The 27,500-nt window shown below is 43.0% G+C and overlaps 1 protein-coding gene across 1 annotated transcript in view; it reads left to right on the top strand.

The window, feature by feature from the left end:
- The window catches only part of mtr (5-methyltetrahydrofolate-homocysteine methyltransferase), a 54,038-nt gene that overhangs the window by 13,044 nt on the left and 13,494 nt on the right, over positions 1-27,500 (top strand). The window contains exons 6-25 of the mRNA XM_017715325.2: positions 6,256-6,362; positions 7,313-7,372; positions 7,889-7,983; positions 9,683-9,783; positions 9,864-9,925; positions 11,868-11,935; positions 12,063-12,142; positions 12,763-12,875; positions 13,251-13,391; positions 14,258-14,443; positions 16,042-16,221; positions 16,888-17,004; positions 17,688-17,828; positions 18,527-18,616; positions 18,801-18,953; positions 19,395-19,502; positions 19,602-19,702; positions 21,289-21,356; positions 25,562-25,682; positions 25,777-25,858. Of these exons, the coding sequence (XP_017570814.2) occupies positions 6,256-6,362; positions 7,313-7,372; positions 7,889-7,983; positions 9,683-9,783; positions 9,864-9,925; positions 11,868-11,935; positions 12,063-12,142; positions 12,763-12,875; positions 13,251-13,391; positions 14,258-14,443; positions 16,042-16,221; positions 16,888-17,004; positions 17,688-17,828; positions 18,527-18,616; positions 18,801-18,953; positions 19,395-19,502; positions 19,602-19,702; positions 21,289-21,356; positions 25,562-25,682; positions 25,777-25,858 (2,174 nt within the window). The remainder of the gene's footprint in view (positions 1-6,255; positions 6,363-7,312; positions 7,373-7,888; positions 7,984-9,682; positions 9,784-9,863; positions 9,926-11,867; positions 11,936-12,062; positions 12,143-12,762; positions 12,876-13,250; positions 13,392-14,257; positions 14,444-16,041; positions 16,222-16,887; positions 17,005-17,687; positions 17,829-18,526; positions 18,617-18,800; positions 18,954-19,394; positions 19,503-19,601; positions 19,703-21,288; positions 21,357-25,561; positions 25,683-25,776; positions 25,859-27,500) is intronic.

The raw sequence follows: 27,500 nt of genomic DNA, 5'->3' as shown, positions 1-27,500 counted from the left end.
TCATTTGGTCGACCGTGCAGTTAGTTTCAGCATCCCTCTAAAAGTGTTTTAGTTCCATCTTGCGGCGACGCTGCCCGCTTATTTATGAGACCGCCGTCTGTTTTCGAACATGCACAGACTGAAGAAATCAGAGTAAGAGTTCACAGCACTGAGAAATCTGATTACTGAGCTCAAATCCAGCCTCTTTTTCAAATTTCTTAATCAGAAATCAGACTATGCTGTTTACGTGACCATTTGAATAATCAGACAACTGCAGAAATCAGATTATGATCAATCAATCAACCTTTATTTAATCTCGGAGAACATTGAGGGTGCCCCTCATTTACGGTGTTGCCGAGTTAATACAGAGCAAAGGATTGATAATGTTGCTAAGCATATCAAATAAACTAAATGTAATAAATAAGGACTTAAATCAGGTAAATGTAAAAAAGTGAAACATTAATTATAAAAATATAATAATACAACTAATTAAAACACCTAAAATGTTAATAAAATCTAATAAAAATAAAACAAGAATAAGATCTTCTTCTTCTTCTTCTGGCTGCTCCCTTTAGGGGTCGCCACAGCGGATCATCTGCCTCCATCTTGCCCTATCCACTGCCTCCTCTACTTTCACACCAACCATCTCCATGTCCACCTTCACTACATCCATAAACCTTCTCTGAGGTCTACCTCTTCTCCTTCTGCCCCGCAGCTCCATCTCCAACATTCTTTGCCCAATATATCCACTATGCCTCCTCAACACATGTCCAAACCATCTCAACCTGGCCTCTCTGGCTTTATCTCCAAACTGCTCCACCTTCACTGTCCCTCTGCTCTGCTCATTTCTAATCTTGTCCATCCTTGTCACTCCCAACGAAAATCTCAGCATCTTCATCTCCGCCACCTCCAGCTCATCCTCCTGTCTTTTAGACAGAGCCACAGTCTCCAAACCATCCATCATAGCAGGACGCACTGCTGTCTTGTAGACCTTCCCTTTCACTCTTGCTGCTATCCTTCTGTCACACATCAGCCCTGACACCCGTCTCCACCCACTCCATCCTGCCTGCACCCTCTTCTTCGCCTCTTTTCTACACTGTCCATTGCTCTTGATGGTTGACCCAAGATATTTGAAGTCCTCCACCTTTATGACCTCTACTCCTGGCATCTTCACCTTTCCACCTGCCTCCCTCTAATTCACACACATGTATTCCGTCTTGTCTCTACTGACCTTCATTCCTCTTCTCTCCAGTGCAAACCTCCACCTCTCCAGATTCTCTTCCACCTGCTCTCTACTCTCACCACAGATTACAATGTCATCTGCAAACCTCATGGTCCATGGAGCCTCCTGCCTGACCTCATCTGTCAACCTGTCCATCACCATTGCAAACAAGAAGGGGCTCAAAGCTGATCCCTGATGTAACCCCACCTTCACCTTGAAACCATTTGTCACTCCAACTGCACACCTCACCACTGTCTCACTATCCTCATACATGTCCTGCACCACCCTAACATACTTTTCAGCTACACCTGACTTCCTCATACAGTACCACAGTTCCTCTCTTGGCACCCTATCATATGCCTTCTCTAGATCCACAAAGACACAATGTAGCTCCTTCTGACCTTCTCTGTACTTCTCAATGCAACACTCTCGCCTTAGCCTTGCTTCAACAACTCTTTCCCATACCTTCATGGTGTGGCTCATCAACTTTATACCTCTGTAGTTACTGCAGCTCTGCACATCACCCTTCTTCTTAAAAATGGGGACCAGTACACTGCTTCTCCACTCATCAGGCATCCTCTCCCTCTCCAGGATTTTGTTAAACAACCTGGTTAAAAAGTCCACTGCCTTCTCTCCTAAACATCTCCATACCTTCACAGGTATGTCACCTGGACCAACTGCCTTTCCATTCTTCATCCTTTTTAAAGCTGCCCTCACTTCCACATTACTAATTCTTTGCACTTCCTGATCCACTATCTCTCCCCCCGTTGTCCTCCTCTCTCTCGTTTTCCTCATTCATTAGTTCTTCAAAGTACTCCTTCCATCTCCTCAACACTCTCTGTTCACTCACTAGTACATTTCCCTCTCTATCCTTTTCCCAAGCTGTTCCTTTAGGATTATCCCTACTCCAGTTCTCTTCCTCTCTACACCATGATCGAACAGTTTGAACACCTCCAATGTTCCTGGCCTTGCTTCCTTTCCATCTGGTCTCCTGAACACACAGAATATCTACCTTCCTTCTCTCCATCATGTCTGCAAGCTCTCTGCCTTTACCAGTCATTGTCCCTATGTTCAGAGTCCCTACTCTAACCTCCAGACTCCTGCCTTTCCTTCTCTCTCACTGCCTTCTAACCCGCCTTCCTCCTCTCCTCTTTGATGGTCTTCTACCTACAGTAGTCCAATTTCCACTGGCACCCTGCTGGTCAACAGCACCGGAGGCGGTCGTTGTTAACCCGGGCCTCGACCGATCCGGTATGGCAATCATATTTGTGATCCGCATGATAGTTTTGGCACAAGTTTTACGCCGGATGCCCTTCCTGACACAACCCTCACCATTTATCCGGCTTGGGACCGGCACCAGAAGTACACAAAGTACACCCCTAATGGCTGGTTTAAAACGAGAATAAGATCAACAAATAAACAAATTTAAATAAAATAATTGTAATTAAAATAAGACGAATAATATGAATAATAATAAACTAACAAATAATAAAACAATGAAAATAAGATAAAATGGTAAAAATCAGGTAAAACAGTTGCAGGCAGAGTGGAGGTGGTTAAGTGATACTTTTTTAATCCCACAAACGGGGAAATTCCACCTCCGCATTTAACCCATCCGTGATGTGAAACACCACATACACACTAGGGGGCAGTGAGCACACTTGCCCGGAGCGGTGGGCAGCCCTATCCACGGCGCCCGGGGAGCAGTTGGGGGTTAGGTGTCTTGCTCAAGGACACCTCAGTCATGTGCTGTCGGCACTGGGGATCGAACCGGCGACCTTCCAGTCACAGGGCCAGTTCCCTAACCTCCAGCCCCCTTAGAAAGTAAGAATGGGTGTGGATAATGTCAAGTGGGCTGTAGAAAATCTGGGCCCAGTGTCCCAAAAGCATCTTAGCATTATTGTTATGTTAGCTGGTAGAACGAGTGTTCAGTTTGATGCTCACTCTGCCATTTTTGAAATCATCTTAAAGCTGGGCCTGCCCTACACATTTTGTTTGGTCAATTATAACCCCGATTTGCAGCTTGTGACTGTCTGAAGCGGTTTTCAATCTCAGTTGGGAACGACTGATGATGCAGATGATCCAGTAGTGTGAAAGGAGAAACGAGTGAATCTTTATCCCTCCAGTTGAACTCTGAAGTGATCACAGACCCTCCAATATTATCAAATGTGTGATGTTTCTAACTGTCTTGAGTCCTGGAGTGTGAGAAAGTCAGAGATTTACTCAGAAGTATTTCAAGCAGCATACGATCAGAGAGTTAGGAGAGCGGAGAGAAAGGTGTAGAGCCACACGCGAACAGTTCAGAGACAGAGGAGCTGCATGTGAAACAGCAGATTAGAGCTGTTATGTGTAGACCCAGACGTCAGGGCACTCTCTTTACAGTTTGCTGCTGTCTGAACAAAACCTCGTATCTCCAGAATGAGAACTTCACAGGGGAAGCAAAAAACCTGCTTTGCTTATAATGTAAGTCAATGGAACCAGAATTTTTTCCAAGTAATTTTGGGTCATTTCTATTGGTCCAATCATCATGAAATTTACAAACCATTTAAAGAGCAACACGCATTTTCAAAATATGTCAAAAACTGAAAAACAACAAAAATGGAGATGCAAGGTTTTATATTTCTCCTCCTCTCGGTGTATCGGCGCTTCTCAGCCCCACTTTAATCCCCGGATTGCGCTTTTGCTACACATAAAAGCACAAACCGGTCCAGTGCAGTGAGTTTGGCTTTGTTTGTGCCGTGTGACCTGAGGAGATCTGGGAGTTTGAGTTCTTATTTGTAGCCCAAACTGGTGTTTATACGCTCTCTTTGCCTTGTCGTCTAGTGTGAGCGCCCTCACGACAAAAACACGAGGTTCTGTGACAAACTGACATTGAGTGTGTGATTCTCTCTGTTTTAGAAATGCCTAAACTCCTTATTGATCTCAAAGGGCTGTTATGAAGGCACAAACTGAGTAAGCGTATAACTTTCAAAACTACACTGTGTGCACAATTATTAGGCAAGTCTTATTTTTGAGGATTATTTTTATTAATGACCAGCTACAGCGCTCACAGCTAATCCAAAATGTTAATAAACCTCAAACACGAATGTTTAAGAAAGTAAAAGTGAAGTTTTGGCTTTCTGAGGAGAATATCTATATGTGCACATTTACTGGGAAACTAACGGTGCAGAATTATTACGCAGCTAAATGAAAAACAAACATTTTCACATCTCACTTTATTTTCATCTGTTCAAGTGAGAATTATAAACAACTCAAAACTTTCCAATGAACATTTCTGAGAAATAAATAAATTAAAAAAATCAGTGACCAGTACAGCCACCCTTCTTTTCAATAGCAGTGATAAGCCTTCCATTCATGGAGTCGGTCAGTTTTTTTGATCTGTTGACGATCAACTTTTTGTGCAGCAGCAGCCACAGCCTCCCAGACCCTGTTCAGAGAGGTGTCCTGTTTCCTTCACTGTAAATCTCCCGTTTAAGAACTGCCCACAGGTTCTCAGTTGGGTTCAGGTCAGGTGAGGAAGGGGGCCACGTCATAAGTTTTTCATCTTTAATGCCTTTACTGGCGAACCATGCAGAGGAGTACTTGGATGCATGTGATGGAGCATCGTCCTGCATAGAAATCATCGTCTTTTTGAGAGATGCAGATTCTTCCTGGACCACTGCTTAAAGAAAGTGTCTTCTAAAAACTGGCAGTCGGCTTGGGAATTGATTTTGAGCCCATCTTCAACCCGAAAAGGTCCAACCAGCTCATCTTTAATAACACCAGCCCATACCAGTACCCCACCTCCACCTTGCTGGCGTCTGACCCGTTACTGATCCAGCCATGGCCCCATCCATCTGGTCCGTCGAGAGTCACTCTCATTTCATCAGTCCATAAAACCTTTGAAAAATCTGTCTTCAGATTCTTCTTGGACCAGTCTAGACTAGTCTTGTTCAGTGGTGGTCGGGTTTCAGCCTTCCTTACCTCGGCCACGTCTCTGAGCGCTGAACATCTTGTACTTCTTGATACTCCAGCTAGGCTGCAGTTCTGGAATATGACAGAACTGGAAGATAATGGATTCCTGGTAGATTCACACTTGATTCTTCTCAAATTCTTGGCAGTTATTTTGCGTCTTTTTTTCTCAGCACGTTTCTTGCGACCCTGTTGACTGCAACAAAACTTTTGATGGTTCTGTGATCACGCCCCAATATCTTAGCAATTTCAAGAGTTCTGCATCCCTCTGAGAGACTTTTGGTCATTTTTTACTGTTCAGAGTCAGTTCAATCTCTTTTTTGGCCCATTTTCTGGCCCTAATAATTATGCACACCTTGATATAGGGTGTTGACCTCCTTAGGCCACACCCTCCCTCATTACACAGATACACATCACCTGCTATGCTTAAATCCATTAAGCATTCAAGTTTATCCAGCTTGGAGTTAGAAAATATGCCTAAAAATGATGATATGGTCAAAATACTCACTTGCCTAATAATTGTGCATACAGTGTAATAAGAACTACAGTTCATTACTGAGCAAATCCCTCACATACAAAAATGATATAACATAATCAGAGCATTTCAGAGATTCTGATCATACTGCAGTTACAACAGTATCTAGTAACAAGCTGGTAACAGTGCATTTCAGCAGAATTTCACCTGTTTCTCTTCTCAGTTATGTAGAACTGTATATCCACTGTTTCCACTTCTCTTCATTTGAAAAGACGTTTACAGCGTCACGTTCTTAGACTGAGAAATACACATCCTTAGCACGTTTAGTCCGGTGATCTATCCCTGAGCTTATAGGCCTCGGGTGAAATAATAGAGTCCCATGAACCACCTTCACTCACCCACAAGGGGGAGCTCATGAGCTGTGGGTTTTGGGAATTAAGGTTGGAGAATTAAACTGGGATATTCAGACATTTAGGAATTTGCCTTAGTCGTAATGTCTGGAATATATGTGATGTGGCAGAAACGTATTCCATCATGTTTACTACCTTATACCGCTAGTATATGTACTGACTCCTGTCTGGTGAAAACATTTAAAGCAGGTTCAGGGCTTGTTCTGTGTTTTGTGCAGCGTTTGATGAGCTGGTGGAAGCGTATGCAGAACAGGTTCGAGGGCTGCTGGATGGAGGCTGCGATATCGTCCTGGTGGAGACCATCTTTGATACGGCTAACGCAAAGGTACACACTCTTCTCTCAGTTCTTCTCTCAGTTCTTCTCTCTCTCTCTCTCTGTCTCTGTCTCTCTTTCTCTTTCTCTCTCTGTCTCTCTCTCTCTCTTTTGGTCTCTGTCTCTCTTTCGGTCTCTCTCTCCCCCTCTCTCTCCCCCTCTCTCTCTCCCTCTCTCTCTCGCTCTCTCTCTCTCTCTCTCGCTCTCGCTCTCTCTCTCTCCCTCTCTCTCGCTCTCGCTCTCTCTCTCTCTCTCTCTCTCTCGCTCTCTCTCGCTCTCTCTCGCTCTCTCTCGCTCTCTCTCGCTCTCTCTCGCTCTCTCTTGCTCTCTCTCGCTCTCTCGCTCTCTCTCTCGCTCTCTCTCGCTCTGTCTCCCATCCCATTTTCTTTCCTCTCTCTCTCGCTTTTTCTTTCTTTCTTTCTCTCTTTTTTTACATTCATTCTTACATTTTCTCTCTTTTTTTCACTCACTCACTCACTAGCTGTCTTGCTCTTTTTTGTTCATTTATTCATTCTGTTCATTTATATTCAGTGTCAGTCTTCAGTCGTAATGCTTTAAAACACTTTGATATTGAATGTTTTGTAATGTTAAAATAAAAACCCAAGTAATATTTTTCTAAATCGTGGATGGACCTCTTTCTGTTATTATACTTCTAAACTGTGGAAATTAGGTTTTTCTGTTCAGTGCACACTTTTAAGAAACATCTAAACATTTAGTTTAAGTTTAGATTTGATTTTAAGTTTTGGAGTTTTTTTTTTTCTTCAGTGTTTATTTAATGTCTGTATTTTCCTTCATTTGTTTTTCTTATTTTATTTAAATTCCTTGTAATACTTTATTTTTATTACTAATTTTATCTTTTGTGTGTGTGTTTTACTATTTATTTTGTGACTGTTTTAAACCATTTTTTTCTTACTGTTTCATTATAAAACACTTTGACCTACTGATCTCTTTTCCTCTATAAGGCCGCTCTGTTTGCTATTGATATGCTGTTTGAAGAGGCTTATGAGCCAAGACCCATATTTGTAAGTAACAAGATTTTTATCTCTCTATCTGTCTTTCCATCCATCCATCCATCCATCCATCCAGTCAGTTTAAACTACTTTAATATAATATTATTAATTCAATGTTTAATTTAATCTGTGTCACTTTCTTTGTGTTATTTAAGTTCAGCTATTTTTCTCTGGTTACTTTATTGTTTAGATAGTAATCTAAATTATTTTAGTTATAAATGAGTGAAGAATGTTCTGCATTGTAATATGTAACATACTTTAAGGGATTGTATTTTATTTTTTATTTATTGGAGATTTTATATTTTATTGTATGTTGTGTATTGCCCAACTTCCGCCTCCTCCCCTCCTCTCCGTCCCTCCTTCCTCCGCTCTTCCCTCCTCCTCTCCTTTCCTTCTCCTCCCCTCCTCCCCTTTCTCTCCTCCCCCTCCTCTCCTCCTCTTCCCCCTCCTCTCCATGTAGAGAGATTTGGTATACAATGGCATTCTTGTGTGTGTGTGTGTGTGTGTGTGTGTGTGTGTGTGTTACAGATCTCAGGCACCATTGTAGATAAGAGTGGTCGTACACTCTCAGGGCAGACTGGAGAGGCCTTCGTTATCAGCATGTCTCATATGAAGCCTATGTGGTAAAACTTCTGCTTATTTGTTTGAGACTCAACTTGGAAATGGAAGTACTTCACTGCACCTTTATAAATCCTTTATAAACAGCCTGTTCATCATTAACAATTCATTAAGCTTTTATTAAATCCATGTAGTCTTTAACATTGACAAACTGTTAGTCACCTCAATCACGAAGAGAAACTTATGGTCATAATTAGTTTTTTCATGACTATTGTCTAATCTCTCTCGATCTCTTAGAATTAAACAGGCTGGTTTAGTTACTGTGCCTTTAATACCTATATATGTAAATGAGCTCTGTTCTGATTGACTACCCTGTAATTCTGCCTAGTCAAAAAAGCAGCTTGAGGTGAAACATGGAATATGATTTATAATATTAAATGAAATCCTCAGGGACATCGGAAGAAATAAACTGTAGCTGCTCCTTTCCGATGGGTGTAAACTTTGGAGGGCTGCAATGATGCGTTTGCTTCCTGAGAGTCAGAAACAGCACAAGGTTTAATTGATTTCTTCCACGTCTTCCACAGCAACAGTTCTCATCTCTTCAATGTGTTTGGTTGGAGTTACGTGATCTAAGCTGAATGATATGTACACACACCGATCAGCCATAACATTATGACCTTGTTTCTACGCTCATTGTCCATCTTATCAGCTCCACTTACTGTAGAGCTGCACTCTGTAGTTCTACAGTTACAGACTGTAGTCCATCTGTTTCTCTGATACTCTGTTACCCTGTTCTTCAGTGGTCAGGACCCCCATGGACCCCCACAGAGCAGGTACTATTTGGGTGGTGGGTCATTCTCAGCACTGCAGTGACACTGAAGTGATGGTGGTGTGTCAGTGTGTGTTGTGCTGGTCTGAGTGGATCAGACACCGCAGTGCTGCTGGAGTTTTTAAACACCTCAGTGTCCACGCACTGTCCACTCTATGACACTTACCTTGTCGGTCCACCTTGTAGATGTAAAGTCAGAGACGACAGCTCATCTGCTGCTGCACATCTTGTGTTGGTCATCCTCTAGTCCTTCATCAGTGGTCAGAGGACGCTGTTGGCTGGACATTTTTGGTTGGTGGACTATTCTCAGTCCAGCAGCGACACTGAGGTGTTTAAAATCTCCAGCAGGGCTGTGTCTGATCCACTCGTACCTGCGCACCACACACCACCACATCAGTGTTACCGCAGTGCTGATAATGATCCACGATCCAAATGGGGGTCCTGACCACTGAAGAACAGGGTAACAGAGTATCAGAGAAACAGATGGACTACAGTCTGTAACTGTAGAACTACAAAGTGCAGCTATACAGTAAGTGGAGCTGATTAAATGGACAATGAGCGTAGAAACAAGGTGGTCATCATGTTATGCCTGATCAGTGTATGTGCATATGCTTATGGTTGTGACATAACAACCACTGTTATGTCAACAACTCCAAAATGGCTTTTGCTACTTTCCATATGTAAACTGTATGGCATGGAAAGTGAATAGTATGTTCTGAAGTGTACAGGAGTTCTTTGGGAAGAAATACTGAAAATTAGATTATATGATGATATGGGCTCTTTAAGGACATGTGAGGCATGTTCTCCTGGTGGCCAAACCCTGTAATGCATTTTTAACCTGAATTTCTGTGTTCTTAACTGTGATCAACTTGGTTGATCCCTTTGCTGCACCCTTTTCCCACCATTAACAGAGCTAACCTTCTCCTTTCCCTCAGTATTGGTTTGAACTGTGCTCTGGGAGCCACTGATATGAGGCCGTTTATTGAAGTGATTGGGAAGAGCACTGACGCTTTCGTCATATGTTACCCCAACGCAGGTAACCAGCTGCTCTGTCCCGTTATGGACACACTAAAGGCTTCTTTTTTCCTGCATTTATCTGTGCTTGTTTTCTTCTAGGTCTCCCCAACACGTTTGGAGGGTATGACGAAACCCCACAGGTCACTGCCTCACATATAAAGGTGAAATTGAAATTTTGAAATGTTGGTGCCACACTGCAGTAACTGCAGTTATTGTTTACGTTGGATTATTCGCCAAAACAATCATAGTTAATTTTTTTCATAAGTTTTCCGTCATGTCTATTACTTTAATTAAACAGGTTGTGCGTGTTACTGTCCCTTTAAGACTAATATATGTAAATGAGCTCTGTTCTGATTGGCTGCTATGTATTGTACCTCATTCAAAAAGCAGTCTGACTATAGACATACCTTATATCTTCAATGTGAATGGGTGAGGCTAAATTGTTGTAGACTAAATAGGTGTGTGTGTGTGTATGTGCAATTTTTTGTGACATCACAAAAACAGGTCATCTTGTTTTTGCAACTTGTTTTCCATGCATGGAATTCATGCACTGGGGAGTGAGTGGTATGGTTTGAAAGTTCAGTGTTTGTATGCAATAGTGATCTCTTGTTTGGAAAAAGTGGGTAAAATTCACAGTATGGGCCCTTTAACTGTTAGTATTGTACGATATGAACATCTACCCTTATCAGCACTGGAGGAAACTCAGCTAATAGTTTTAGGTATAGGTCTAGTTTTGCATTGATTTCTTGTATGTAATCGAGCTTTTACTCTAGCTGGTTCATTGACTATTTGTTTTGTTAGTGCAAATAATTCCACCCAGATAAAAAATGAGTTGCCTGTGTCTGAAACGCACCTCGTAACGTGTAACATCTCCGAGGACTTGTAACAGCTGCAGTTTGATTTGGCATGGACTGGACAAGTTTCTGGATGTAGGTGACAGTAGGTGTCAGTGTTCAGCCACTCCTGCAGATTTCGTGGAGCCTTCCCTGACTTCCCTGACGTCATACTAGTCCCAGGTAGTCCCACAAATTGTCAAGAGGATTCAAATCTGGGGATTTTACAATCCAGTCCAGCAGTTTGAATCCTCCTAAATGTTCATCATGCCAGCAAGTCACATTTGCAGCCCTGTGAATGTGAGAATTGTCATCTTGGAATACAGAGATAGGAAAGTCGTGTTCTGTAAGCAAAAGGCAAAAAATGATTGTCCAGCAGTTCAATGTCAGCACCTAAACCAAAGAACCCATTTCCATGTAATTCAAAATCCCCAGAACACCAGAGCCTTCTCCAGCTCGACCACACCCCGCACGCAGTTCGCATTAAAGGTCTACGATGAACACGATGCCGGGCATCATTCACATACAGACATAAACGAGATTGATCAGACCAGATGGCGTTTCCACTCATGGACAGTTCAGTTACTGTGTCTCTTTGCCCACTGTAACTAGGAAAATTCGAGAGCAGAAGTGATCAAAGGCCTCTTGTGTGCTGCTCTGCTCCATATGTTCATGGTATGCAGGAGAGTTCTTTCAGAAATTGGTGGTGAAGAACCTGTGTTGACGTCTGGAAGCAGTTCTTGCCTGGAAGTGAAGCGATTTTTGTTCATAAGCCATGAAACACCCCGGCGGTCCCTGTACGTCAGTTTCGTCTTTCGCCCACAATTCTGACAAGAATTTCCTGTAGACTGGGACTCTGCCACTGCTGGTCGACCCATATGCCCATATGTTTCTCTACGCTTGCAAATTCAGCTACGTCCTTCACACTGTGGCCTTTGACACGCCCAAATTCAGTCACTCCTTTTTGTTTTACGACCCATTTTGCTCACATCAAACAGGACATTCCCTACGCTGTACCACCTCTTCCCAGTCTATGAAAACCGGTCACACACAATGCAGGTATTTCTATCCTGCTCATCCTCTTGCAGTGCCATCTGCAGTTACTACCACCTTAAACACACAAGGTGACTATATTTTTTTTTGTCCAGCACAAAAGGATTAGGGGAGTGACTAGATGAGGTATTTCACTTGCTGTAGTAATGGATTCAGAAAATGAACTTATGAAACTTTAAATTCTTTAAAGTGCTATTTTTTTTTTCCTGTTACACAGGAATTTGCAATGGATGGTTTCGTGAACATTGTTGGTGGCTGCTGTGGAACAACGCCAGAGCACATACGGTAATGAACACGTCTAGATCAGGATCTTAACTCCGATATGATCTCAGGCTGATGCTCATTGATTGATGGCTACTTCAGTACAGTGTGTACATTGTGCGTTTGTGCGTGTCCTGTGTTTGTGATGCAGGGCGATAGCTGAGAGTGTGAAACAGTGCCAGCCCAGAGTTCCTCAGAAAGATGTCTTTGGTGACTTCATGCTGCTCTCTGGTAAAGTGTTAACTTATTACTTTAACAGCTGTGAAGTTCAAAGCGTCTTAAAATGCAGTGAAATGTAATTTCTGAAATTCATCTGGATTCACCTTGATAACACTGATTGGAGTGTGTCTCTAGAAAACCCCTGTAGAGGCTCCGCCTACTCAGCTCATCACACCAGCCTGACTTAAACATGTAAATCTTGTGTAGGGATTCAGTATTTATGCTTGTCAGCCTGGTGTATTGTCATTCCATCAATACCTAAATGCAGTATCTAGGCAAGGGTCAAACATGCTGTGTCCTGGCTGGATGATAATCTGATCTACACGACTGTATCATGTGATTGGCTGATAATGCAAGGCGTAAATTTGATTTTCTTAATTAATATTTGATTTTCAAATAATCAATTTGAATAAAAAGAATAAAATATAATGCATCAAGATATTAGTACATGCTATATTTTAGTTTGTGAGGTGGTAATAGTGTTATTTTTCATTTGTTGAAGTCTAATAAGTCTATTAAAAAGTGCTAATTTTGATTTTAAAAACTTTGTACCAACCCTGTGATAATTTAGCGCCTTTACAGATTTAATATTGGTCTCCTTGCTCATATTAAACTGTCCGCTATGTTTGCAGGTCTGGAGCCTTTCCGGATCGGGCCGTACACCAACTTTGTGAACATTGGGGAGCGCTGCAATGTTGCTGGATCGCGGAAGTTTGCCAAACTTATCATGTCCGGGAATTATGAGGTTGGTAATAGAATCTTGTGAACAGTGTAGCTGGGCTGGCATCTTATCATTAATTGTGATTTTATGAATAGAAAATCTTGCACTAATTATTTTTTAGTTATTGCCCAGGCCTAGTTGGCACATTATTTTATGAGGTTAGGTTAAATAAGGTCATTGAATGATTGAAAGTGAATACGTTCTGATGAATCTTATTTTTCCATCATAAAGCTGTAACTAAATGCATTGCTTTATAAATGGAAACACAATTTTTAGGGTCAGATTTGAACAAAACAACCAAAAGAATGGAGATTAACTACACCAAACAATGCAATTAATCTTGATAAAGTATTAAAATTCTTTGTCAGCCCTAATTGTATTGTATTTGTTTGTGTACAGGAGGCGTTGAGTATTGCTAAAGCTCAGGTAGAGATGGGCGCCCAGGTGCTGGACATTAACATGGACGAGGGAATGCTGGAGGGACCCGTCGCCATGGCACGCTTCTGCAACCTAATCGCCTCTGAGCCCGACATCGCCAGAGTACTGACCTGCCCTTACAGCTCTTCAGCTTTAATGATATGAAGTGGTGTCCGCCTGAAAGTCATCTGAACATGTGTCTCAATGGAAGGAATAAGATTCAGAATAAAGTCTGCCCCTCTTATACAACCCCAATTCCAATGAAGTTGGGACGTTGTGTAAAACATGAATAAAAACAGAAAACGATGATTTGCAAATCCTTTTCAACCGATATTCAATTGAATACACTACAAAGACAAGATATTTAATGTTCAAACGGATAAACTTTATTGTTTTTTGCAAATATTCACTCATTTTGACTTTGATGCCTGTAACACGTTCCAAAGAAGTTGGGACAGGGGCAACAAAAGACTGGGAAAGCTGAGGAATGCTCAAAAAAATCTTTCCAGGGTTTGAAAACAAAATCCCAGACTCTGACTTTTGAACTCCACTGTTGGAGTTCTGCTTTTTTCTGGTGCTGAAAAATGTAGAACATTATCGCTGCTGTCGGAAAAAAAAACCTCAATCTCCAAAATGGTAACTTTACAGGAGAAGGAAAAACACTTTCCTTTTAATGTAAGTCAGTGGAATCAGACTTCTTTCCAAGTCATTTTGGGCTGTTTCTTTTGCTCCATTCATTAGAAAAATTACAGACAATTTAAAGGACAGTGGGCCTTTTCAGATTATGTCAAAAATTGGAAAATGGAGATACAAGTTTTTTGTCCCCCCCCCCCCCCCCCCCCCCCCCCCCCCCCCACAGCAGTGACTTACTTAAAAGCCATTTTGGCTGGGAATTAAATAAAGAAACGGGGGATCTCTGATTATACTGAATGTATATAGATTGTCAAAATGCAGAACTTAAAACTAACCTGAAGTGTCTAAATGTGCAGGTGCCGCTGTGTATCGACTCCTCGAACTTCACGATGATCGAGGCGGGGCTGAAATGCTGTCAGGGAAAGTGCATCGTCAACAGCATCAGCCTGAAGGAGGGGGAGGAGGAGTTTCTGAAGCGTGCCAGACAAGTCCGTCGCTATGGCGCCGCTGTCGTTGTCATGGCATTCGATGAAGAAGGGCAGGTCGGTGTGATTACCCGAAACACAGTCCACGCTTGGACTAGGAATGCGTGTTGTATTCCTGCTAGGTGGTACAGTTTGGGTTTGCACAGAGCTTTTGTTTTGCTAACTTCACAGTATTTAGAGCATAAAATTTCAACATATCAGTGAAATTAAGAATAATTAATTGTCTAAGTGCAAGTTTGGCCACCATTTCTGATTGTGCATCCCTACAATCGACCATTTTTGTTGAATCATCATCATCATATTCTTTATTTAAGGAATCCTCATTTTAATGCAACTAAGCATCACAAGGGAAGTCAGAATCTACAGAGTAACAGATTATGAAATGGACTTGTGTGACAACAAAACCCACCAGTAAGAAATAAAAGAAATACAAGGAAAAAATCTGAGAGTAATAAAACAGCTGAAAATAAAGGGGAACGCTATTTTGAGCGGTGATGATTAATAAATTCTGGACAGTTTGATTTCACAGAGGTTTGATTGACTTGGAGTTATATTGTGTTGTTTAAGTGTTCCCTTTATTTTTTTGAGCAGTGTATGTATATGTGTGTGTATATATGTGTGTGTATATATTTGTGTGTATGTATGTATGTATGTATGTATGTATATATATATATATATATATATATATATATATATATATATATATATATATATATATATATATAAAATACACACACACACAATATACACTCACCAGCCACTTTATTAGGTACACCTTGCTTGTAAAAGGTTGGACCCTCTTTTGCCTTCAGAACTGCCTTAATTCTTCGTGGCAGACTTTCAACAAGGTGTTGGAAACGTTCCTCAGAGATTCTGGTTGGTTATTTGAGTTACTGCTGCCTTTCTATCATCTGGAACCAGTCTGCCCGTTCTCCTCTGACCTCTCACATCAACAAGGCATTTTCGTCCACACAACTGACCGCTCACTGGATATTTCCTCTTTTTCGGACCGTTCTCTGTAAACCCTAGAGATGGTTGTGTGTGAAAATCCCAGCAGATCAGCAGTTTCTGAAATACTCAGACCAGCCCGTCTGGCACCAACAACCACGCCACGTTCAAAGTTACTTAAATCCCCTTTCTTCCCCGTTCTGATGCTCGGCCTGCACTTCAGCAGGTTGACTTGACCACCTCTACAGGCCTAAATGCAATTGCAGCCATGTGATTGGCTGATTAGCTATTTGTGTTAAGCAGTTGAACAGGAGTACCTAATAAAGTGGGCGGTAAAAGCGCACACACACACACACACACACACACACACACACACACACACTGAAGTGACCATTTATCCAGCTGGAAGCAAGAATGTGTGTATGACTTTCTTGCTGCTCTGCTTTGCAGCTCAGGCGCTGTATGTCAGCATGTTCAAGCTTTAGTGCTTGCGCTGCCATTTCACTCGCACCACGCAGAGGCAGCCTGCGTGAATCAGTCCGATGGCCACAGCTGCCCAGCAAAACAGCAACAATAGCCACTCTGTTTTTACTGGGAATAAATGGCGTTTGGTGAAGTTACTTCATGGTGAGCCTGATGGCCATGACCGCTGCGTTATTTCAGCAGAGGATGTGTTTGTGAATTATTTTTGGCCATTTTCTCCCCAGGCTACTGAAATCGACCAGAAGGTCAGAATCTGCACGAGAGCCTATCATCTCCTTGTTGAGAAGGTTGGATTTAACCCCAATGACATCATCTTTGACCCCAACATCCTGACCATAGGCACCGGGATGGAGGAGCACAACCAGTATGCCATCAATTTCATTAGAGCCACCAGAATTATTAAGGTAAGATTCAACACACAAACAATAATAATAATAAAGTCCCATTTATTCTGTCCATTTATTTTTAAAGAGGATCCATTCAAAATTTGCTCTTTCTGCAAACTGCTCCCCCTGACCTTGTCTCGCTCTCTCACTCTCTTTCTCGCTCTCTTGCTCCCGCTCTTCGCTCACTCTCTCGCTCTTTTTGCTGTCTCCCGCTCTCTCCCGCTTGCTCTCTCTTTCTCTGTTTTCTCCTTTTTCTGTCTTGCTTTTTTCTCTCTCTCGCTCGCTCGCTCGCTCGCTCGCTCTCTCTCTCTCTCTCTCTCTCTCTCTCTCTCTCTCTCTCTCTCTCTCTCTCTCTCTCTCTCTCTCTCTCTCTCTCTGTTTTCTCCTTTTTCTCTCTCACTCTGTTTTTTCTTTCCTCTTTCTTTCTTACATTCATTCTTACATTTTCTCTTTTTCTCTCTCTCTCTCTCTCTCTCTCTCTCTCTCTCTCTCTCTCTCTCTCTCTCTCTCTCTCTCTCTCTCTCTCTCTCACTCTCTCTCTCACTCTCTCTCTCACTCTCTCTCTCTCACTTTCTCTCTCACTCTCTCTCTCTCTCACTTTCTCTCACTCTCTCTCTCTCTCTCTCTCTCTCTCTCTCTCTCTCTCTCTCTCTCTCTCTCTCTCTCTCTCTCTCTCTCCTTTAGGAGTCTCTACCTGGAGCCCGTGTTAGTGGAGGTCTGTCCAACCTGTCTTTTTCTTTCCGAGGCATGGAGGCCATCAGGGAGGCTATGCATGGAGCTTTTCTCTACCATGCCATAAAGGTGCAGTCCCAACTCTACTGAGAAGTTACTCATCAACTTGCTTTTCTGATCATATCAAGTGTCTCACTGGACCTTTGGAACGCTTCTTCTATCTCAGAGCGACACAGAGAAACTTATTCATGCATTTGTTACAAGCAGAGTTGATCACTGTAATGATCTTCTCGCTGGACTTCCTAAGAAACCGTACATCCTCTAGAATTCGTACAAAATGCAGCAGCACAGATCAAAACACCGGGATAATATCACTCCCATTTAGAAAGAGCTGCACTTGGTGGAGAGGCTCGTTCAGTTATTCTGCTTCTCATCTGTGGAGCTCAGTTCCACCTTTTATTAGTCAAGCTCAGAGCTCACTTTTAAACGAACAAAAAAAAAATCTTTTTAATTTAGCATTTAATTAAAACTGTGCGTCTCTGGCATTCATCTCTTCAGTTTTATCAGTGTCATTGTTTTAAATGAATGCTGAAAGTTTCTTCTGTTACTTTTACGTGGCGTGAGCCCCTGGTAATCAAGGCTAAGCAAAAAGTAACACATTCATCGACTCCTCCAGCAGCAGTTGTCTGAAAAGCCTCCTTAGTCTAGTTGTTCGCTGCTGACTGATTTACATGGATGTTTGGGCTCCCACTGCCAAGATAAGATTGTAGACCTGATGGTGATTCTTCCTGTCTCTGTCGCGCCCCCTGCAGGATGGGATGGATATGGGTATTGTGAACGCAGGAAATCTGCCAGTGTATGATGACATTGATAAAGAGCTGCTTGTGCTGTGTGAGAACCTGATCTGGAACCGAGACCCAGAAGCCACAGAGAAGCTGCTGCAGTACGCTCAGGTACTTTTTTTGCTTTTGTTTGGTTAAAATGCCTGTAACTATTTGTTTCATTAAATAGTTGCATGCATTTAATAATCCACATGTAATAACAGCAGAAAATCATATTTTGTTACAGGTACTTTGAGTAATTGGATTTCTGCTTTCCAGCCACCCAATAAACTCACAGAATAAGACGTGTAATAATAAATGTAACGTAAAATTCAAACATCATGTTGCAGTTTTTTCTCCACGTTACCTGAAAATATGAACATACATCATCTAGAAAGTAAAGATATCTATCTTTTTACTTTATCCAGCTCCTCACTCCACATGTGCTGCAGGATATTAGTTTTTTGCACATGCAAATGTCTTTTTGTCATGTCTTTAATAAATGTGTGGATAATATTAACTAACTACATCTGAAAAATATGTTAATTCTCAGTTTGACTGTCCAGCTTTAGAAAAATTTTCCCTTGACGTCCACTTGTGACATTTATGTCAAATTATTATTATTATTATTATTATTATTATTATTATTATTATTAGTTGTAGTAGTAGTAGTAGTAGTAGTAGTAGTAGTAGTAGTAGTAGCAGCAGCAGCAGTAGTAATAATAAGGAGAAATTTTCTGATTATTTTCATGTTATTAACGCTGGTTTGAGTAGTAATAATCCTCCTAGCTTTATTAGTATTATTTGCTTTTTTATGCCGGTGATTTTAGAATAACGCCAAAGGAGGGAAGAAGGTGATTCAGACAGATGAATGGAGAAAGGGAAGTGTGGAGGAGAGACTGGAGTATGCTCTTATAAAGGTAGGAATGTGTGTCTGAGTGAAATGATTTCAAATAGATACAATAAACTGTAACAATAATAACAATAGATGCTAATATTACTTTTATCATTTAGTATCATTTAATAGTTTATACAATCTTAGTTATTATTGGAGCTGTATAGATCATTTTGTGTGTGTGTGTGTGTGTGTGTGTGTGTGTTAAGGGTATAGAAAAGTATGTAGTCGAGGACACAGAGGAGGCTCGTGCACAGACTGACCACTACCCCCGTCCACTCCACGTTATTGAGGGGCCGCTTATGAATGGCATGAAGACCGTGGGTGATCTGTTTGGAGCTGGAAAGATGTTCCTGCCGCAGGTAGCGAACACACACACTCCGACACTACCAGCGGTGCCACGCTGACTCATCAGATTATATCTTGGTTAAATCGTGTTTTATATATATATATGTGTATTACATAATGCATGACATTAGATTTACATTCTGTAACGACATTCAAATCTGCACTTTCAGCTTTTTTGCTGTTTTTGTTTTGATGCCAAAATAAATGTAAATGATGTTTTTTCTTTTTGCCAAAAGAAGAAATGATGTATATGGAAGTTATGTGAACACTGACATACAAGTTGGCCACACGGAGTCAAAAGGGGACACAGAGAGAGACAGAAACGTCCGGTTGTCATGCTCCTTAGGTCCAGTACCTTGGAGAGCGTGCAGGAGCTCTGGGGCAGCTCAGGCCTGGCCTGTCACCACGCAGTATAATGTTGCTCAGGTAACCGCAGTGTCTGTGTGTGCGCTCAGGTGATAAAGTCGGCTCGTGTGATGAAGAAAGCCGTGGCCTATCTGATTCCCTTCATGGAGAAAGAGCGAGAGGAGATGATGGCAACATCTGGAGAGTCAGAGGACATTGTAAGAGTTCACATATATATCATATTATAATAGTGATAAATAAATAACTCGGCAGTCTGCGCCTGTGAATGATCCGCGTTTGTGCTTGTGCCTCTGCAGGATCCATATCAGGGCACGATAGTTCTGGCCACAGTGAAGGGAGACGTCCACGATATTGGCAAGAACATTGTAGGTGTCGTTCTGGGATGCAACAATTTCCGGTATGTATAGAATGTCAGTGATTTAATAGAGAGACTAATATAAAATACAGCTGTTTGATTACAGCAGGCGTGTCAAACTGGGGACCTTCCCAGCCAAAGTGCTGCAGAGATCCGTGTTTACCCTCCTCTAATGGTCTGAATTCAGGTCATGAAGGCCTTGCTAATTAGCTGATGAGCTGAATCAGCTGTGTTTGCTGAAGTCTGCAATGTTTTGGCCCGCCAGGACTGGAGTCCGGTGTTCTGAATTACAGTGTCCAGTGATCTGAGTTGTGTGCGTTTGAGGTTTGCACAGGACTGTTTTTTCAGTCCCCCTCCCACAAGATTTTATCGCGCACCCGCATCATTTGTCCCGCACCCGCCCACACCCGAAACGTTTTGGCCCGCTCCCACCTGTGCAAATTTGTAAAGATGAGCTGACGTGCAGTGTATGATGTAGTTTATTCACAAACACGTTATCCTCTGCTGAAATAACATGGCAGTCATCGGCATTACTATTACAGCGAACCTCACGTGAGTCCAGTCAGAGTGAGATGAGCAGCAGTGAGCAGTGCTTGTGTTTTTATTAGCTTTAAAATGATGTCAGACTCAGGAAAACATGCATGTGCTTATTAAAGAAGGCCGAGAGGAAGACATCGTGTCCTGAGACAGGTAGTCCTACCGCCGCCTTTTAAAGATCAGAACATAAACTTCGTCTCCTCTGCAGACCAGTTTCTGCTCCATCATGTTCAATGTTATAAACTTGTGCTATGAAGCGACGCGCATGCAGAACATACCTGAACTTTCCGATAGGGAATGTAATTGGATTCAGGCGTTTACACGGGTATTAATCGTCTATTTAACGGATTATTTACAGGATCATCTGCCTCGTTCAGTCGCATAGAAATTGTATTCCGGATGGCCTCAATCGGACTAGACTGTTTTGACTGAGGTGTTTACAGGGACGTATTCTATTCCGATTGAGCTGTTAGTCGGATTATTATCGGATAATTGGGCTACTGTGAAGTCACCAAACTCCGTTTATTAAACACTGAGCAGGAATTAAATCACAGAGCAGTTATTTGTGGTGTCTTGCTGGGCTCGGCAGACGTAGCTGTTGAGATATAGGCTCCGCCTTCTCTGTCATCTACAAGAATTTGCACGTTGTTTACACAGTCGCAGCTCTTCGCAGCTCTTTTGAATGACTTCATTCACTTGTTTTACTGTTGTGCTGTCATTTTGTATTGTTTATAAATATGATTTAGTGTTCGTCCTACTTTATTTAGGCTATTCGTTAATTTGTGGGATTTCTCTTCATGCGTGCTTTGTCCCACACACAACACTGCAAATTAGTCGTGCGCTGCAAGGTGTTATGGAGGCAAGTGCAGACCTCTAGTGTGCGTGTTAAGGATGTGAATGGGCTGTGAACTGTTGTTGTCATTTTCAAGATTGATGCATAAACAATATCATCAGTCTAAGTAATGGGGCACTCGCTGCTAATGAAAGACTGTGGGGGTCTTATGATTTAAGCAGTTACCTTTGATTAAAAGTGATTAAGAGTGAGTATGTGTGAGTCTGGAAACATAACAGTTGAATGTTTCTCTTTGTAGAGTGATTGATTTGGGCGTGATGGTACCATGTGACAGGATCCTGAAGGAGGCTGTTGAGAAGAAAGCAGGTGGGCTGTGTTAACAAGACCCAAATACCCACCCAATAACATCCTTTAAAAACACACCCTGTTTATGAAAATATGCAGTATTTGCAGATGAAAGGTTTTATTTAGATGTTTACGATATACAGTACTGAGCAAATAGCATATTTCATGTAGTAAAAATACAACTCAAAAAGCTTCAAATACAATACAAAGTATGTGTGTGTGTGTGTGTGTGTGTGTGTGTGTGTGTGTGTGTATGTGTGTATATATATATATATATATGGGGTGGGAATCTCTAGACATCTTACAACTTGATTCGATCACGATTCAGAGGCTGTGATGCAGTTATAAAACGATTATCGATGCATCTTTTTTCTATACAGGATTTCTTTTTCCTCACTGTGTGACGACTTGGTAGTTTTAAAGCAAAGTATTTGTAATGATCTATAATGAATTTACATCCAATATCTTTTATTAATAAATCAAATGGAAGTGCTGTGGCGAGTGAACTGGAAGACTGTCATTCACTGCTTTTGTTTGGAGCACATGAGACGCTGCTGCCGCTCATCTGCGATAAAATGCGCTGTTATAGTGAAAAACGGATCCTGAGGCAGTGGGTATGCAGCAGATTACAGCTATCCTACCGGTTTTCTGCTCCCTGCTCCCTGGGCCCCGACGATAATGGCTGCGAGAGCTGGCCAGAAGACGGGGCACAACTCTCAGTGGCGACGGAGAGCTTGGAGGGGATGGAACACATAGCCTGAGCTAATGGCGGGAGGAGGAGGACGAGGACGATGGTGCCAGCAACAAAAGGCACGAGATCAAGGACCAAGTCCCGAGCTGCAAACTGGGGGCAGTGATGGGCAGGCGGAGCAGCCAGCTCTCGTTCCCTCTCTGCTCGGGGTGCCCTTAATGAGAGCCAGCTGGTGCCTTTTTAAAGAGCTGAGCAGGAGCAGAGAGAGAGAGAGGGGACAAGCAGCAGCAGAAGCTGCACCAAAAGACTGGAAGAGCTGAAAAGCTTGAGTAAAAAGACTGAAAAGCCGAGCTGGCTGAAGCCACTGAAAAGTGGCCAGTGTATCTTTTGGTTTTGGTTTGAGTTTTTATTTTTTGGTGTGTGATTAAAGAAACATGACTGCTGCAACCCTGGATCCTGCCTCCAGTGTTCTCCTTGAGCCCGGGGTAGCACATGACATGCTACAGCGGTGCCGAAACCCTTAGGAGGACGCAAACACACTGAGGGACTCTCCGCAGTAGAAAAGGCCAGCAAAACCCTGGTCCCCCTGTACCTGTCTGGCTGGTTGGAGCTGCAGGCTGTCTTCCAAGATGCTGAAAAGCACTGGAAGCAGCTTGAGGAGCAGCTGGTGGAGACCCGTCATATGGTCAGGGGCCTGCTGGTGGAGCAGTAACCCTCGGTGTGAGTGCGTCTTGCCACCCCTCATGCCTCCAGTCCCAGCTCCCAAGTGGACTGGAGCCCTTCTTCCCCATCCTCTTCCTGCTCCAAGGGCACTGGGAGCTCACCTTCTCCCCCACCCCTTCCTGCTTTGAAAACACTTGGAGCACACATCCTTTCACTTCTCGTCCTCACTCCGAGGAGGGTTGGAACCCTCCCATTCCCATGTCTGACATTCTGGCCTCCAAGACTCACGACTGGTGCCCCTGATGATGATGTGGGCCCTTCTGATGACCCTGGCATGATAAATGTCCTGTAGTGAGGGGAAGGCTGCTCCTGAGATGGAATGCGGTTTTGATCACACGCTGGAGAGCCTTCCTGTCCTGAGCAGTGCAGTTCCCATACCAGACTGCGATGGAGCTGGCAAGAACACTCTTGATCGTACTCCTGTAGAAGGTGCTGAGAATTTTGGCTGGCATGCCAAATTCAGTCTTCTCAGAAAGTGCAGTCGCTGCTGGGACTTCCTGATGATGAGATGTGTGTTGTGAGACCAGGTGAGATCCTCACTGATGTGGATGCCGAGGAATTTGAAGGTCTTCACGCTCCCCATCTCTGTCTCACCTATGTACAGAGGTGTGTGCAGCTCTCACTTTCTCCTTGGATCAACGATCATTTCCTTGGTCTTGTCTGCATTCAAGGAAAGATTGTTGTTATGACACCAGGCCACCAGCTCAGCCACCTCCTTCCTGTACGCTGTCTCGTCCACACCAGTGATCAGTCCATTGACTTGTAGTATCATCAGAAAACTTGATGATGCTGGTGTTGTTCTGGGAGGCCACGCAGTAATAAGTGAAGAGCGTGTACAGAAGGGGGCTCAGCACAAAGCCCTGGGGGACCCCTGTGATCACTGTTCTTGTACTGGATGTGTGGATACTGACTCAGACTGACTGGGGTCTGTCTGTTAGAGAGTTCAGCGCCCAGTTGCAGAGGGCGGGTGTCAGTCTGAGAGTGAGGAGCTTTTCTGAGAGTTTGTATGGAATGACTGTGTTAAATGCTGAGCTGTGGTCGATGAAGAGCATTCTGACATACGTGTCCTTTCCCTCCAGGTGTGTGAGGGCTGTGTAAAGGCAGTGTTCACTGCGTCGTCTGTGGACCTGTTAAGTGATACTTTATTAATCCCACAAACGGGGAAATTCCACCTCCGCATTTAACCCATCCGTGACGTGAAACACCACATACACACTAGTGAAGACACACACACACTAGGGGGCAGTGAGCACACTTGCCCAGAGCGGTGGGCAGCCCTATCTATGATCTGGAGAGGGTCTGTAATGTTTGGAATGGTCTTCTGTATGTGGGTCATGACTCTTCTCTCGAAGCACTTCATCATGATTGGGGTGAGTGCAACAGGGCGATAGTCATTTAGGCAGGTCAACGATTTTCTTTGGGAGGGGCACGATGGTGGTGGTCTTGAAGCAGGATGGCACAAATGCTTGCACAAGGGACAGATTGAATATGTCCACAAACATGTCAGCCAGTTCTGATGAGCAAACCATGAGTGCACGACTGGCGATGTTGTCTGGGCCGGCTGCTCTCTGTGGGTTTATTCTCTTCAAGGTCCTGCACACATCCACTGATGTCACAGTGAGTGTCCTGTGTGGCCATAATGTCTCTCAGCTGGCCAGGGTTAAGGGCCTCGAAGCGAGCATGGAACTCATTCAGCTCATCAGGTAGTGTATGTGGCTGGTTGTGACCACCCTGCTTGTCTGTTGGTAATTGGTGATGTGCTGCAGTCCCTGCCACATGCGCCAGGAGTCTGCGGTGGGGTAGTAGCCCTCTAACTTCAGCCTGTACCGTCTCTTGGCCTCTCTGATAGATCTACACAGGTCATATCTGGACCTTTTGTAATTTTCAGTGTTGCCTGAGAGAAATGCAGCATGGTGAGCATGTAGCATGGACCAAACGTCACCATTTAACAAAAAGGCACAGAGAAAGATTAAGGATGAACGTTTGGAGATTAATGGACATCATAAGCACCGCAGTTGGTACTTTTCATCTGCAATGAGAGACTGTCAAACACTAAAAATTTGCGAAGGTGAAGTCAGCGCTTGTGTTTGTATTGTTTAGCCTGTACTCGTACATTATCACACATGGAGACATACTGGACATTAAATGTTGTGGCTCCCAAGCTGGTTTGATTGCTGTTGAAAGGACAAAATGTCTCTTCTTAACATCTGTGTTGTGACTCCTGTCCTAACCTGGCTTTTAATGCAGAGGGTGCCGGTCAGATTTCTCCCTCATCCAGTTGTGTTTTTGTTTTGTGCCACCACAGACTGTCCGGGCGCTGCACTTCCGCACTTCCAAGTTCCGCCTTTTGCATTCCGTCAACTTAATGTTATAAATTAAATATTTAGAAAATTGATTTTTGAGATGTGAATTGATTCAAAATCGTTTTCTCCCCACCCCATATATATACACACACACACACATACAGACACACACACACACACACACACACACACACACACATATATACATATATACATACACACACACACACACACACACACACACACACACACATTTTTTATATATATATGTGTGTGTGTGTGTGTGTATATATGTATATATGTGTGTGTCTGTGTATGTGTGTGTGTGTCTGTATGTGTGTGTGTGTGTATATATGTATATGTGTGTATGATATACATATATGTGTAAAATATACACACACACAAACACACACATATACATATACATGTACACACATTATATATACTGTATATAATTTGTTTTTTTTGTGTGGGGTTTTTCTGGGGTTTTTTTTCTGGTCTGTGTCTAGATATAATTGGTTTGTCCGGTCTCATCACTCCGTCTCTTGATGAGATGATTCACGTTGCTAAGGAGATGGAACGTCTGGGCATGAGGACTCCTCTGCTGATTGGCGGAGCGACCACTTCAAAGTTAGTCCTATTTTACTGTCATTACTTGTAAAATTTGAAGTTCAAAATAACCCATAACAATCTCCACCAACTCTGTCTGTGTGTGTTTGAACAGGACTCACACAGCAGTGAAGATCGCCCCTCGGTACAGCTGCCCCGTTATTCACGTACTTGATGCGTCTCGCAGCGTTGTTGTGGTAAGGTGGTGGTGGTATTATTTGAAGAAAGTCCCTGCTTCCCTTAAAGCAGCTGTTCGTGCAGTTCATACTGCATTAAAGTGCAGAAACGCAGTTTTGATTAAGAGCCCTTTCCTAAATTAAAAAATAACTCGTATCATTTCCATAGTCCATATCCACACCATTTGGAGCACTTTAGAATGTATGAGCAGTCCAAAAAAAAAACAGCTGGCAGAATTTCAGGGATTCTGACTGGTTGACTATTAAAAGCAGGAGCTTGGGGCTGGATGAGGTAGTGCAAATGAAGCTGGGGTGTGTTTAGTCATTATGGATAAAAATAGCTGACTCACACACGGCTTTGTCAGTGGGGGATTTTGTCCTCAAAGTCAGCATCTGAAGGACAGAAGAGTCCAAATGGTGTGGTCAGCCTGTGGCTTTGGAGTGAAATTCTCCACTTTTGGCTTTGGATAAAGCTGAAATCGGAAATTCAGAGAGGGGATAAGAAGTCCTGAATGCTCAGGGTCTCATATCATTTTTGACTTTCAGTAAGTGTAACTTTTTATAGATCAGGAGTTTTATTTGTTACTGTTGTAATGATTCCAACAATTTTCTCTCTCTCTCTCTCTCTCTCTCTCTCTCTCTCTCTCTCTCTCTCTCTCTCTCTCTCTCTCTCTCTCTCTCTCTCTCTCTCTCTCTCTCTCTCGCTCTCGCTCTCTCGCTCTCGCTCTCTCGCTCGCTCTCTCGCTCGCTCTCTCTCTCTCGCTCTCTCTCTCGCTCTCTCTCTCGCTCGCTCTCTCGCTCGCTCTCTCTCTCGCTCGCTCGCTCTCGCTCTCGCTCTCGCTCTCTCTCTCTCTCTTACATTCATTCTTTCTCTCTTTCTTTCTCTCTCTCTCTCTTTCTTTCTCTCTTTCTCTCCCTCGCTCTCTCTCTCTCTCTTTCTTTCTCTCTTTCTCTCCCTCGCTCTCTCTCTCTCTCTTTCTTTCTCTCTTTCTCTCCCTCGCTCTCTCTCTCTCTCTCTCTCTCTCTCTCTCTCTCTCTCTCTCTCTCTCTCTTTCTTTCTCTCTTTCTCTCCCTCGCTCTCTCTCTCTCTCTCTCTCTCTCTCTCTCTCTCTCTCTCTCTCTTTCTTACATTCATTCTTTCTCTCTCTCTCTTTCTTTCTTTCTCTCGCACTCTCGCTCTCGCGCTCTCTCTCTCTCGCGCTCTCTCTCTCTCTCTTTCTTACTTTCTTTCTTTCTCTCTTTCTCTCCCTCGCTCTCTCTCTCTCTCTCTCTCTCTCTCTCTCTCTTACATTCATTCTTTCTCTCTTTCTTTCTCTCTCTCTCTCTCTCTCTCTCTCTCTTACATTCATTCTTTCTCTCTTTCTTTCTCTCTCTCTCTCTCTCTCTCTCTCTCTTACATTCATTCTTTCTCTCTTTCTTTCTTTCTCTCGCGCTCTCACTCTCGCTCTCACTCTCACGCTCTCTCTCTCGCTCTCTCTCTCTCACATTCATTCTTTCTCTCTTTCTTTCTCTCTCTCTCTCTCTCTCTTACATTCATTCTTTCTCTCTTTCTTTCTCTCTCTCTCTCTCTCTCTTACATTCATTCTTTCTCTCTTTTTCTTTCTTTCTCTCGCTCTCTCTCTCTCTCTCTCTCTCTCTCTCTCTCTCTCTCTCTTACATTCAT

The sequence above is a fragment of the Pygocentrus nattereri genome, chromosome 13, assembly GCF_015220715.1.
Source record: "Pygocentrus nattereri isolate fPygNat1 chromosome 13, fPygNat1.pri, whole genome shotgun sequence".
NCBI classification, from domain to species: Eukaryota; Metazoa; Chordata; class Actinopteri; order Characiformes; family Serrasalmidae; genus Pygocentrus; species Pygocentrus nattereri.
This window is presented reverse-complemented; position numbering and strand designations above follow the sequence as displayed.